At 51.3% G+C, this 14,269-nt stretch overlaps 1 protein-coding gene across 4 annotated transcripts in view; it reads left to right on the forward strand.

Moving 5' to 3' along the window:
* MGAT3 (mannosyl (beta-1,4-)-glycoprotein beta-1,4-N-acetylglucosaminyltransferase) overlaps positions 1-13,201 on the forward strand; it is a 34,378-nt gene extending 21,177 nt beyond the window's left edge. For all 4 annotated transcript variants that reach the window (XM_030546607.1, XM_030546625.1, XM_030546598.1 and 1 more), the window contains one exon: positions 9,671-13,201. In XM_030546607.1, the coding sequence (XP_030402467.1) occupies positions 9,672-11,177 (1,506 nt within the window). In that variant the 5' untranslated portion in view covers position 9,671 and the 3' untranslated portion in view covers positions 11,178-13,201. The remainder of the gene's footprint in view (positions 1-9,670) is intronic.
* Positions 13,202-14,269: the final 1,068 nt, after the last annotated feature.

Consider the following 14,269-nt stretch of genomic DNA (forward strand, 5'->3'; position numbering starts at 1 on the left):
AAGGGGAACCTGATCAGAATCTACCTGCAGCCTTGTACTATGATCCCACCAGAATATCCTTGCTAGGGTCCTAGCCACACACAGTCATTAAAGATATCATGGCATTTTCCATAAGAGCAAGAGTGTTGAATATAGTGTTCTGAATAAATTCGCTCTGGGACAATTACATTCAGTTTCCTTACATTTTTTCCCCTGCAATGTCAACTTGATAGTGTATTCTTCACTTCCTGTCCTAAAATAGTGTGTAGTGCTGCCATGGCCTGTCAAACTGTAGTTGTCCACCCTAGTGATGGTTTGCTTTCAGTTGCTGAAGAGATCCCTTTTATATTCCCTGCCTACTTAAAAAGGTGTTTTTCTGAGGCACAATTTATTCAGGGTTTGAAAGTTCTTTTAGACCTTTTTTGTGCAAATGCCATTATTCTCTCTTTGTCACCTGAATGGACTCTGGGTGCAGAGCCTGAGATGAGAAGAACCTGTTCTAGAATTGTGTCCACTTGGAATGGACTCAACATTTAGCCTGCCCAGGAGGAGGAAGAAAATACTGAATTGGATTTCTGTGCCCCATGGAATACACTCTGGGTGACGCCTCTGAACTTGTTTCCAGTTTGTGAGCTGCTGTTTTAAGTGTCTGGGGGACGAGTAGGTGGGTATGTGGGTGAGTGGATGTGTACCTGGGCTGTTGGTGCCAAAATGAGGGGTATCATACACCTGCCTGCATGCTCTTCCTCCTCCTCCCAGTGACCTCCAGAGCAGAATCTGGTGAATTGCCAGCCCATAAACTTTGTGCATTTTTCTTTTTTGTGATCCAGGATGTGATTCCAGGATGGCATAAATAACTGATCATTTGATATTTCCCAGGGCATAGTACAGTGTAGCAAGCGATTGGGGATGTTGCAGGTGCACCACACTCCCAGCTGCTAGTTACTGTGCAGGAGGATGGCTGTAAGTACAGGCTTATTTCTGGGACCCCAGGCATGGAAACATCTGTGAGGCCCCCCTCTTAAAACAAACTAAACCTCTGGTTCTGCTGCTGGGGATGGGAGGATGGGCTGAGAGATGCTGCTGTGATGTCTCAAGTAGTTACTCAGACCTCTCTCCCCACCTACCTTGCAGAACAAATCTAACCTTTCTACCTGGTTTAACCAGCTGTGTTCTTGTTTGCTGGGTGCCATTGCCAGTCCTACTGGATCAAGTTCATTCTTTTCCCGGAAATTGTTAGGGGAGAGGAGTCTCTGTGTTCCAGTGCCCCTGGTAACTGATCATTGCTTTGTGAGAAGCAGCTGGGGTTCTGTGCAGGAACCTGAGCTCTGTCCCTAGTAAATTATGTATTTCCCATTCAAATTTCCACCATGCACAGTGTGAATGGGGAGAGTGGGGAGAAATGTCTTCCTCACCTGATGACCTGTGCCTTAGCTGCAATTCTGAGACTTATCTCACACTTCAATGCTGATCTGAGGAAAGGGAAAGGAAAAGAACATAGACATTTTTGGTCTCAGCCCACCAAGAGCCAGGGCCGCCCAAAGGGGGGGGGCAAGTGGGGCAATTTGCCCCAGGCCCCAAAGGGGCCCCCACAAGAGTTTTTCAGGGGCCCTGGAGCGGGATCCTTCACTTGCTCCGGAGGCCATGGAAAACTCTCGCGGGGCCCAGGCCCCCAGAGCTTCTTCGGCGGCGGCGGGTCCTTCTGCCCTGGGGCGGAAGGATCCCCTCCACCGCCGCTGAATTATTGCCAAAGCGGGACCTGCTGCCGAAGTGCTGGGTCTTCAGCGGTAATTCAGAGGCAGGGGGCCCCCGCTGTGGGTCTTCAGGGCACTTTGGCGGCAGGTCTCGGAGTGGAAGGACACCCCCCCCTGCAGAATTACCAAGACGCGGGAGCCCCACCACCACCAAAGACCCCAGGCCCCCTGAATCCTCTGGGCGGCCCTGCCAAGAGCAAAGAGGCTTCTCCACTCCCAGTCAGAGGAATCCCTGGTATGTGAGGATGCAGTTGATTCAGGGGAGGGGCTTTCAGACTGGCACATCCCTACCTCTCAATTTGCCTCCTTTAGGGATGTTTCAGGAAATGAGTTTGACAGTTCTCAGCTCCAGGGTCCCAACAAAATGCAAAGATGAGCAGGAAAAATTGTCTTGCAGGAAATGTCAGGACTGGAAGAGAAGAGGGTACTGCAGGTTAAGATTGGGCTGCCAAAGCTGCTGACAGTGGCTGTGTGCCCTGGCAGAGCTATGGGGGGGTCTCAGAACTGGAATAGCAGTGTGTGTTACACGTCAAAATTGGAGTACATTGGCTGAGACTTGCAGACATAAGAGAGCTGGAGAGGAAATTCAAGTATGCAATTTTAGGGAGCAAAATACACTTTAATTTCTGACCTATCCAGAAAGGTCAGCTAGATTCCATGAGCTATTCAAACCTTCATCTGTTTACTGAGCCTACCACCAGGCAGGCCAGCTGTGATAGGAGTATTTACCCAACAGGAACTGGAATGAAATTCCTAACAAGCATCACACAGACCAACCAACAGCAGCTGGATAGGAACATAAGAATTACGCCAAGAGTCCATCTTCTAATCCAGTATTCTGCCTTTGATACACTGATCAGGAGGAGATGTCTCTGTGGAAGCACAAGAATACCTAGTACTGCATTATTATGTAGTTTGCCCTACCTGCAGGGGAAGTTCCTCCCTAACTGTAGGTCCTACTGACCTGGGGCTAGACTAACCTAAAAGCCAAAGGCTCACTTTTCTCGCAGACCTAGAGCCAGAGTTTAACTGGTGTCTTATAGATGAAAGGCTCTGAATAACCCTCTTCAGTTCCGTGCATAAGCCTATCGCCCTGTCACTCTATAATTATAGGGCTTGAAAAATCTGCTCATCTAGGACAAGCAGGTATCTTTCTTGGCTGTGTCCCATCCACTGCTGTAGTACCTATGTTTTTATTTTAAAAACATCTAGCCCTAAAGGAAACCTTCCAAATGTAAATGAAGCAGAATGGCTTCCTACAAGATCACTCCAGTGCTTCCACTGATGGGAGGAGAGAGAGAATGCGACGCTGGTACTGTTTGCCATAGGGTGGCCTGATGGGGGTGCCACTCTCTAGAGCAGGGAGCTCTGGAAGGGTTGTCAACTTTCTAATTGCACAAAACTAAACACCCTTGCCCCGTTCCTGTCCCGCCCCTTCCCCAAGGCCCTGCCGCTGCCCCACCCCTTCTCTGAAGCCTCACCTCTCACTCACTCCATCTCTCCCCATCATTCACTCTCCCCTACCCTCACTCACTTTCACCAGACCAGGGCAAGGGATTGGGGTGTGGGAGGGGGAGAAGGGCTCCAGCTGGGGGTGTGGGCTGTAGGGTGGGGCCAGGGATGAGAGGTTTGAGGTACAGGTGGGAGCTCTGGGCTGGAGCCAAGGGGTTCAGAGAGCAAAAGGGGGTGAGGAGTGTAGGCTCCAGGAGGGAGTGTGGGTGCGGGATGGGGCTCAGGGCTGGGGCAGGGGGTTGAGGTGTGGTAGGAGGTTTGGGGTGCAGGTTCAGGGAGGGGGATCAGGACTGGGGAAGGAGTTTGGGGTGCAGGTTCCTGGTGGCACATACCTCAGGCAGCTCCAGAAGCAGCCAGCATGTCTCTGCAGTCCCCTGGGGCAGGGACGACCAGCACGCTGCCTTCACTCACAGGCGCTGCCCCTGTGGTTTCCAGCCAATGGGAGCTGTGGAGCCAGTGCTCGGGGAGAGGCTAGCGCACAAAGCCTCCCTGGCCCCTGCGCCTAGGGGCTGCAGGGACATGTCACTGCTTCCAGGAGCTGCGCAGAGCCAGGGCAAGCAGGGAGCCTGCCTTAGCCCCGCTGCGCTGCCAACTGGACTTTTAATGACTCGGTCTGGTCGGCGGTGCTGACTGGAGCCACCAGGGTCCCTTTTCAACCAGTTGTTTCAGTCGAAAACCGAACACCTGGCAACCCTAGACCCTAGAGATGTCCACCACCCCAGCAGAGGGCTCTGTGTGGGGACAGGGCCTATTCCTACCAGCACCCCTTCAGCAGAGGTCAGAAGTGTGCCTCACCCACATAGTGCCTTCTGCTTGGTGTGCTGGTGTGAGCAGGGGCCCTCTGCTGAGTTGGCAGGCACAGGTATTCAGACGGGCTGGGGCCGCCTTGCTCCTTAATCCGCTCCTCCATTTTTGGCAACCCACCCCCACCTCAGCAGAGAGCTCTATGCATGAGGCAAGTGTAAATGGATTTTTCTGAGTGGAGGGCTGGGGAGTCCCAGCACTAACATATGGGCGCAGCATTGATTTATTTGTGGGGGGGGGGGGGGTGCGGGGTTAATTGGTGACATACAGTTCATCCAGCAGGAGAATGGGCTCTTTGGGCCCAGGCAGTGGGAGTTGCCTGGCCAGTAGGAGATTGGACAGGAGGATCTGTGGCTTGGGAAATCAGTGCATTTGAGCCTGAGGAGCAGGCTAAGTCCTTGGGCCAGGTCAGGGGTTTTCAACCTGTGGTCCGTGGACCCCTGGGAGCTTGCAGACTATGTCTAAGATTTCCATGCCATTACTGAAAATGTTTTAGGGGTCGGCAAACGAAAAAAGGTTGAAAACCACTGGGCTTGAGGATGTTGGGTACATTTTTCAAGCCCTGCATAATTTACCTCTCATGGGATCCTGTCAGCCATTGCACCAATATCAGCCAGGAGCCATATAAATCATGAGTCAGGCCTAGAAAATCATGAAGTATTAAAAATAATTTGGGAGTGGGAGGATTTCTTCTGGTTTTGAGCTTTTAGGGTTCTGGTTTCCCAGTTTCTTCCAAAACAAACAAGCAAACAAACAAAAAAAACACATGAGGGCTAGAAACTTTACTTTTTTTTTTTTTTTTTTTAATGAGATTGTTGTGGGTTCCAGGGCTCCAGGAGCTGAAGCTCTAAGAAATACACCGAATATTGGAGAATCACAATAAAATCACAAGCGTTGACAATACAGCAGGAGGAATTTCACTGGTGCTAATGGGGTTAAACTCCTTGAGCTAGGCTGATTTACACCAGCTGAGGATTTGGCCCAATGGAATTCTACTGGTGTCAAACCAGTGCAAACGAGAGCAGAATCAGGACAGTTTTGTCAGATTTGGGAACTCTTAAGAACATAACGGCCATACTGGGTCAGACCAAAGGTCCATCTAGCCCAATATCCTGTCTTCTGGCAGTGGCCAATGCCAGGTGCCCCAGAAGGAATGAACAGAACAGGTAATCATCAAGTGATCCATTCCTTGTCATCCATTTCCAGCTTCTAGTAAACAGAAGCTAAGGACACCGTCCCTGCCCATCCCTGGCTAATAGCCATTGATGGACCTATCCTCCATAAATTTATCTAGTTCTTTTTTGAGTCCTGTTATAGTCTTGGCCTTCACAAAATCCTCTGGCAAGGAGTTCCACAGGTTGACTGCGTGTTGTGTGAAGAAAATACTTCCTTTTGTTTGTTTTAAACCAGCTGCCTATTAATTTCATTTGGTTATCCCTAATTATTGTGTTATGAGAAGGAGTAAATAACACTTCCTTATTTACTTTCTCCACACCAGTCATGATTTTATAGACCTCTGTCATATTCCCCCTTGGTCATCTCTTTTTCAAGCTGAAAAGTCTGTTTTATTAATCTCTCCTCATACAGAAGCCGTCCCATACTCCCAATAATTTTCATTGCCCTTTTCTGAACCTTTTCCAATTCCACCTGAGATGGAGCAACCACATCTGCACGCAGTATTCAAGATGTGGGTGTACCATGGATTTATATAGAGGCAATATGATATGATATTTTCTGTCTTAACGCTTCTGTCTTCTGAAGTGTTCTTAATCCTGCAGACCCTCCCCCCGCTCAAGCTTCCTGTGTCTGTAATATTTGTACCTAACTGTAAACCATTCCGCCTCAAAGATCTTTGAAGTTAATGATCAACTGAATGCTTCACAAACATTAACAAACTGGATCAGACCCACCCTCTTTCCTTGACAACCCCTGAGACTTAGTATCTGCTTCAAGATGCCACCTTGCTCTTTGTCCTGTGAGGCAAAATAACTGCATTTCTTTTTGTCTTCGCTCAGTCGCACAGTTTTATTGTGCAGTGACACAGTGTCTGCCCATATCAGCTTCACAGCCTTGTGAGGCCCATAATAAACACACCATGCTCTTTATCTGCCTTGCCCAGCAAATGTGGGACGGTTGGGTGAAAATTCTGAACTGGTCTGTGAGTTTTGAGAATGGTAGCGAACATGGTGCCAGTCACAACCGTTTGAGGTGTGAATACTCAAGGAGTATCCCAGGATCATTCTTGGAGACTGAAGCAGTACAGTTAGGAATGGGAGATTTGAAGTCTTTGGGGGCTCCTGAAAACCCCATAGGACTTGCTTGATATAGGCTGTGAGGGGTAGGGGCTGGGGGGGGAATCAACCTAAATGTATGGAATGAGACAGCTGTGTGTTCTGAGGGACCATAAAGGGTCCAGAACCCTTTAAACACTGTCATATAAAATAACACAGTCCATGAAATAGCCACCTAAACCTTTTATTCCAACCATGATGCATGCCCTCCTCTCCTTTCTTCCTTCAGCATCAGCTTCTATCTACGTATTTTGTGTTCCTTATTGCTGTAGTAGTGGAACTCTGGACTTGGCATTTGGCCCTGATTGTGGTAATATCAGTGCTCCTTGCCTCTAGCGGAAGTGCCTTCCATAGTCTAGGGCAGTCTCCTGCACGATTGGCTGAGTCTCACAGGTCTCACATGTAGCTATGGCAGAGGGAGAGGTGCTCTCTCAGGTGGCAGTCTCAGGCAGGACTTTCACTGCTTAGACAAAGAGATCAAATCAGACTCAGTATTCCAAGGAGGAGCCAGTGTAAACTGTGGAGCAGCAAGATGACGTTTTGGCAAAGAAGCCACAGGTCAGGAGCGACCGTGGATCGAATTCTCACTCTTGCCCGGGGCTACTCAGCAGGGAGCAGCTGCAAACCTGGTCTCATCTAGTCTGGAGACAGGTGTCTGTGCTGGGCCCTGCGTTTATTGCTTCTCTTACTACAGAGAATTCTTTCCTGGGTGGTGGCTGGTGAGTCTTGCCCACATGCTCAGGGTTTATCTGGTCGCCATATTTGGGGTCAGGAAGGAATTTTTCTCCAGGGCAGATTGGCAGAGGCCCTGGGGAGTTTTTCACCTTCTGCTGCAGCGTGGGGCACCAGTCACTTGCTGGAGGATTCTCTGCAGCTTGAGGTCTTCAAACCACAATTTGAGGACTTCAATAACTCAGACATAGGTTAGGGGTTTGTTACAAGAGTGGGTGGGTGAGATTCTGTGGCCTGCATTGTGCAGGAGATCAGACTAGATGATCATAATGGTCCCTTTTGACCTTAAAGTCTATGAGTCTATGACGTGTTTGTGGCAGTTTACAATGATGCACCAGCTTGTCTGTTCGCCTTTTTTTGAGTTGAAGTTTTTGTAAATGGTTTGGCTTCATTCTCCTCTGAGCCTGAGTTTCAGAGGTAGAGGCGATCCCTTCTCCACCCCCAGCCCCACCCTGGTGTTCATCTAGTGGGGAATGTGCTTTTGCATAGAGTTTCATGCTGTAATGAGGGGTCCAGTTCCTTTATCATGATGGCAGGTCATCTGCTCCTGGCCCATCTCCCCCCTGCCCCCAACCTGCTGACCCTTGGGGAGAGGATATACTTCCTCTTCCACACATAGCAAGAATGAATGCCTTTGCCTGTGTGGAATGGTGGGGGATCAGGGAGGTGAGGTGGGAGCTCATATCATTTGTCTGGATTTTGCTCCTTGCTACTTTCCCCTCTGACAACAGCTCTCCTGTCCCACTCTTAGACGGGGAGATTAGCAGCTGGATAAATGGGATGGCCAATATATTTTCTATTGCATGGAGAGAGGGGGTGAGCACTTCTAGATTCCTTTGTGGTCTGTTTTTCAGTCTCTTGGACCCATCACCTTGACACGATGGTTCTAGCTGTGACAGCTGTTTTTATTTTTACACTGCCTTACTCCAGAGGCAACATGTTCAGCCCCTAACTCGTAGGGGATGGAAGGCAAAGGAGTTGAGTAACAGTCCACTAGCCCAATGAACTTTAGGTGGAAGGGAGAGAAAAGATGAGTCCAGATTAATTTTGAGACTCTCCCTGCTCAGCATTGAGTAGCTTTTCCTGGAGCGAGAGGATTTCTTTAGGACATGTGTTGTGGATGACCCTCAAAATGGTTTTGGGGATTCAGGTATCTCCCATACCCCAGAAATTGTGATTATTAGCTAAATGTTTTTAAGGCCCCTTCTCCCATATCAGAGATGGGCAAACTGTGGCCCGTGGGCCACATCCGGCTATGGTGACCAGATGTCCCAATTTTATAGGGACAGTCCCAATTTTTGGGTCTTTTTCTTATATAGGCTCCTGTTACCCTCCACCCCCATCCCGATTTTTCACATTTGCTGTCTGGTCACCCTACATCTGGCCTGTGAAACCGTCCTGCCCGGCCCCCGAGCTCCTGGCCCGGGACGCTAGCCCCCAACCCTCCCCTGCTGTTTCCCTTCCCCCACAGCCTCAGCTCGCTTGCTCTGCCGCCAGCATAGTGCTCTGTGCGTTGGGACTGTGAGCTCCTTGGGCAGCACAGCTGCAGAACCTGGCCTGATCTGGTGCTCTGTGCTGTGTGGCAGCAGCGTGGCCCAGCTCCAGCCGGGTGGTGCGGCTGTAGTGCCACCAGCCACCGGGCTCCAGGCAGTGCGGTAAGGGGGCAAAGAGCAGGGGGGGTTGGATAGAGGGCAGGGGAGTTCGGGGTGGTGGTCAGGGAGCAGGGGTGTGGAATAGGGGTCAGGGCGGTCGGGGGGGAACAGGGGGTTGAATGAGGGCAGGGGTCCTGGGGGTGCAGTCAGAAAGGAGGAGGGGTTGGATGGGGCGGCGGAGGTCCGGGAGTCGTCAGGGGACAGGGAGCAGGGGTGTGTGGATGGAGCAGGGGCCCCAGGGGGGTTAGATGGGCAGGAGTCCCGGGAGGGGGAGCAGATAGGAGGTGGGGGCCAGGCCATGACCCCCTCCCTAACCGGCCCTCCATACAATTTACAAAACCCGATGTGGCCCTCAGGCCGAAAAGTTTGCCTACCCCGTCCCATACACTACACTCCATTCCAATCATGTCTTCTTTTCAGCCTCAACCTTCTATTCGCCTTGCCCCTCATCCCGACCACTCTCTAGCCCTCTCTTCCAGCAGCCCCCATAACCTTTTGGTGATATACCATATGAGCGAGCTCTCTGTATTTTATCGTTACCTTGCCATCTGCTCTTATTAAATCTACTGAGCTTGGAGACTTCACTGGATCAGAGGTGCCCAGCATTCCCTGCTTCCCATCCCCTTGCCGGGACACTAATGGAATGTTCTAGAATGTATCCGGTCTAAAGACAGCACCCAGGCCTGGGGAGGTCAGATTTGCTGAACTCCAGAGGGAACTTAGCAAAGGTGGCAGGCCTGGTGAGAATGGGAGGGAGGGAATTGGATTGGATTAGCCTCCCCAAGATTTGAGGGAAAGATTCCAGCTGGAGCCTATTCTATCTGAGTTTGGACCTCACTCCGGTTATATCCTGGGCTCCACACAACACTCTTTTCCCCAGTGGTCCAGGGACCTTTTGCAGCCAACTAATAACTGAATGCTACTTTTCTCTTTGGCTTTTCCTCAGGATGAAGATGAGACGCCACAAGCTCTTTCTGACTCTGTGCATGGGTGGTCTCTGCCTCATCTCCGTCTTGCACTTCCTCAAGGCCCTCTCTTACGTCACCTTCCCCCGGGAGCTGGCTTCGCTTAGTCCCAATCTCGTCTACAGCTTCTTCTGGAACAATGCACCTGTCACGCCACAGGTCAGCCCTGAGCCAGGAGGGCCAGAGTTTCTCCGCACACCACTGTACTCCCATTCACCCCTGCTCCAGCCCCTGCCGCCCAGCAGGGCCAGCGAGGAGCTGCACAAAGCTGAGTTTGTACTGAAGGAAGACACGTCAGAATATTTTGTCCATACCAAAGCTGGCGGCGTCTGCTTCAAGCCAGGCACCAGGATGTTGGAGAAGCCACCAGTGGGCCGGACGGACGAGAGAGAAGATGGTGCTGCTTCGGGGCACCCAGCTCGCAAGCCACTGAGCACCAGAGGCACAAAGCGGCGCAAGTGGGTGGAGTGCATGTGCCTGCCTGGCTGGCATGGCCCTAGCTGTGGGGTGCCCACTGTGGTCCAGTACTCAAACCTGCCCACCAAGGATCGGCTGACACCACGTGAGGTACCCCGGCGGGTCATCAATGCCATCAACATCAACCACGAGTTCGACCTCCTTGAAGCCCGTTTCCATGAACTGGATGATGTAGTGGACGCCTTCGTGGTCTGCGAGTCGAACTTCACGGCCTATGGCGAGGCACGCCCACTAAAGTTCCGTGAGATGCTCCTCAATGGCTCCTTCGACTACATCCGCCACAAGGTGCTCTACGTCTTCCTGGACCACTTCCCTCCTGGTGGGCGCCAGGACGGCTGGATCGCCGATGACTACCTGCGCACCTTCCTGACGCGGGACGGCATCTCCCGCCTACGCAACCTGCGCCCGGATGACGTCTTCATCATTGACGATGCGGACGAGATCCCGGCCCGCGACGGCGTGCTGTTCCTCAAGCTCTATGATGGCTGGACCGAGCCTTTCGCTTTCCACATGCGCAAGTCCCTCTATGGCTTCTTCTGGAAGCAGCCTGGCACCCTAGAGGTGGTTTCTGGCTGCACAGTGGGGATGCTGCGTGCCGTCTACACCACGGATGGGATCCGCCTCCGCCGCAGAGAGTACTACACTATGCCCGGCTTCCGGCAGTACGAGAACAGCACGGGGCACATTCTCGTGCAGTGGTCGCTGGGCAGCCCCCTCCATTTTGCTGGCTGGCACTGCTCCTGGTGCTTCACACCAGAGGGTATCTACTTCAAACTGGTGTCAGCCCAGAATGGGGATTTCCCCCGCTGGGGTGACTACGAGGACAAGCGAGACCTCAACTATATCCGGGAACTGATCCGGACTGGTGGCTGGTTCGATGGCACCACCCAGGAGTACCCCCCTGCTGACCCCAAGGAACAAATGTATGCCCCAAAGTACCTGCTAAAGAACTACCAGCGGTTCCACTACCTGCTGGAGAATCCCTACCGACGGGCGAAAGGGGCTGGGTGAGGGGAGCGGGACTTGCATGGGAAATGGGAACATTAGAGCAAAGGGAAAGAGTGAGGTGTGTCTTTCATTTTCCTTCTTCATTTTGTTTCCAGCTGAGGTGCGTAGTTTCTCTGCATTCTCTGCCTTTCCAGGGCTGAGACTTGAGGTGGGATTCCCAGTCATGCTAATGAGGGCCAAAGGGAAGGGGAAGAAATGAGAATTGGCCCTGCAGAAGGCAAAAAGACTGTGGCACATCCCCTCAACCTTGCCGCAGGATGGAGAGAGCTTTTCTAGGGGGCAGATTTTCTTACACGAGGGTGGGCGGAGGGAGCAGCTGCCCCCACCACGGAACAGATTGCATGCACATGTGAGTCTGGACTTGTCAATCAGCATGTGAGTGAGCAGGCGAATGTATGATCATGTGCATGTGAGTGGATGTTTGTGTCACGTGTGTTCATCTGAGTTTGTGTGTACATGTGCAAAAGCATCTCTATAGGCATTTATTTTTTTACCTCAGTATTCTTTAAAACACAGCCTCCCTCTACCAACCTCCTGTCAATGCATCTCTCATGGGCTCCACTCTTTGTCTAATGTGCTGCCAGTCTTGGAGCTTGCAGAAAAGGGAAGTGGGGTGGAACACAAGTGCTTGTACTCCTTCCCTACCCCCACCTCACTGTCGCGCTGCACCCCACACCTTAGTTCTGCCCACAAAGCCTCAGGCTGTGTCCCAAAACCTGCTTTCATCAGAGGAGCAAGCTGAAGGGGTCTTCACTAGGTTGATTGTGTGTTGTGTTCACAAGTGTGTGGATTAGTGTGTGCCTGAGTGTTAATGTGCATGGATTTGGCAGGTGTGTGGCAGAGTGCATGTGTGTGTGAGAGAGGTGGGAGCGTGGCAGGATTCAGAAGCTCTGCTATCTACTTAGGGGTTAAGGATATTCAGGGAACCCTCTACAAGCCTACTGGGTATGGGGAGCGGGGCTAGGAAGCTGGAGGCTCTGTGTGCCAGTGCTCCATAAATGGGCCTATTCAGAACCAGCTCTGGATGGGGTAAGAATGGGGACAACCTTAGGGAGGCACTGCTGGCAATGTCTGTGGCAGGGAGCCTCCCTCCCCAATATAACAATACAATACAAGTGCTGGTTAATCCTTTTCTCCCTGGAGTAAAAGGGAGAGGAAGGGGAAATCCCAACCCCCTAGAGCCTAGCCCAAGTGTTGGGGCCAGTGGGATACAGACTGCTGGGGAATTACTCCTGGAATGCTGCCGCCTTGTAGCTGGGAGGATGTGCAATCCAGACCCCGTGTCTGGACTGAGTGGAGAGTCATGCAACGAGGAGGGGAAGTGACCAAACTGGATTTAAGAGCTGAACCAATCAGAGCCAGCAAGCTAAACTCTCCATCCCTGTTGTCTCTCCACCGGGTTTTTAATGACAGGGCTTATTTCATTCCTCAGCTGTCTTGGTTCTTTGGAGTGATAGCCATCTTCCCCTTCCCCCAGTTTGAGCAAATGGCTCCGTAGTGTGTATGGAGTCCAATCCGTAGCATGTAGCAGGGTGAAGCTATATTATTTTTCCAGCTGAGAGAGTACACTAAAGAGAGAAATGATGGAAACATGATTCCCCACCCTCTTGTTTGGAACAGGCATGGGGGAGAAAAGGGAATGTTCCCTATAAAGTGCGATCATCCCCCACCAGCCAGGCCAACTGTGCTGAAGAGAGGGGGCTTTCTTTGCCAGTGGGAGTGTAAGTCACCCTGACCATCAGGACTCACCACCCTTGTTTTTTTCCTGGATTCCCATTTCTGCTACTTTCTTTTCCCCCACCTTTGTGCTCCCTCCTTCATCTGTCTGGGGGAAAGTGACAGGTCCTAGAGCTCAGTTCTAAGGTCAAGCTTCCTGATCCTATAAGTATTTCTAAGGTTCTTATTTTATTTTGGTATCTATTCCCCTAGCACTCTGAATTAACTGAATTCCTTTTACAAGCAGCGGTGGGTCCAAAGTACAATTGAGATAGAACAACATAAAGCACCAAACCCTGGTTTTTGACTGATCTGAGCCATGTTTAATCTTATCTCACTCCTTGTCCCATGACAGGTGCTCAAAAGAGGCTAAGCACCATTTCACTTTATTCACAACTGTTACCATCACCCACTACTGTCTGCTCCCTGAGATCATTGAAGGCTGGCCCACGGAATGGGAGAAGGGGAGATTTCCACCCTCACCTCTGGGAGAAAGCTGTTGCTGTGGTGCCCAAGCTGAGCTTCATCTGCATGACCCATCAGCTAGGGTGTGAAGGAGGCATGTTTCACACAGAGGGGTGGTACCTCACAGAGCGGGGTCTACAGGCCACTCTGCCACAGAGAGTTCATGACTATGGTGAAGGAACCCCCCATGACTTACAAGAACTGGAGGGTGATTGGAGGGGCATATGTTAGTGGAGACTTTGCAGCAGTGGATTAATACAGCTGGGCAGTACTACAATCCTAGGTGGAGGCAGAGGGAGAGCACCATGCATCAGCCCAAGATATTGCAGAGAGGTACAGAGGGACCCAGCCATTGCTCATTTTCTTTCATTCTTGGAGAAAGAGTAAGAGCCCAGAACCTGCCCTCAGACCTTCTGCTTTGACTCCACCTTTCCACAGAAATAACAAAACAAAGTCCAGTCCCTGCTGACTGGAGGGGAGAGAGAGACACACACTATATATCTTTGTCTGCAAACTCCAGAGTGCTGGGAGGTGGTCAGCTGCCTTGATGGCAGGCACCATATAGCTAGAACTTGAGTCCCTTCCTTGCAGCACAGTCCTAGCCACTAGACTGGGGTGGATTTAGAACATCTGGTTAACGCCAGCAATCTTCCAAGATAGGAAGCGATGTGGGACCAAGCAGATCACAATACAACCAAAGTACTGTACCACCTCCCCTGGCACAGCACCTTTTCCCCATTTGCCTCCCCTCTTCCACTCGATGGGCTCTCTGGGGTTTGCATTGCACTGCAGGGTGTGCTTGCCTTGCCTAGGGTTTTGCAGTTGCCTGTTGTGAATTTCTAATACACCCATTGCTGCAGTAGCTAGGCCTGATCCAGCACAGAGATATAGCCTGCTTGTTCCTCTTCCCTCCC

The sequence above is a fragment of the Gopherus evgoodei genome, chromosome 1, assembly GCF_007399415.2.
Source record: "Gopherus evgoodei ecotype Sinaloan lineage chromosome 1, rGopEvg1_v1.p, whole genome shotgun sequence".
In the NCBI taxonomy this organism is placed as follows: Eukaryota; Metazoa; Chordata; order Testudines; family Testudinidae; genus Gopherus; species Gopherus evgoodei.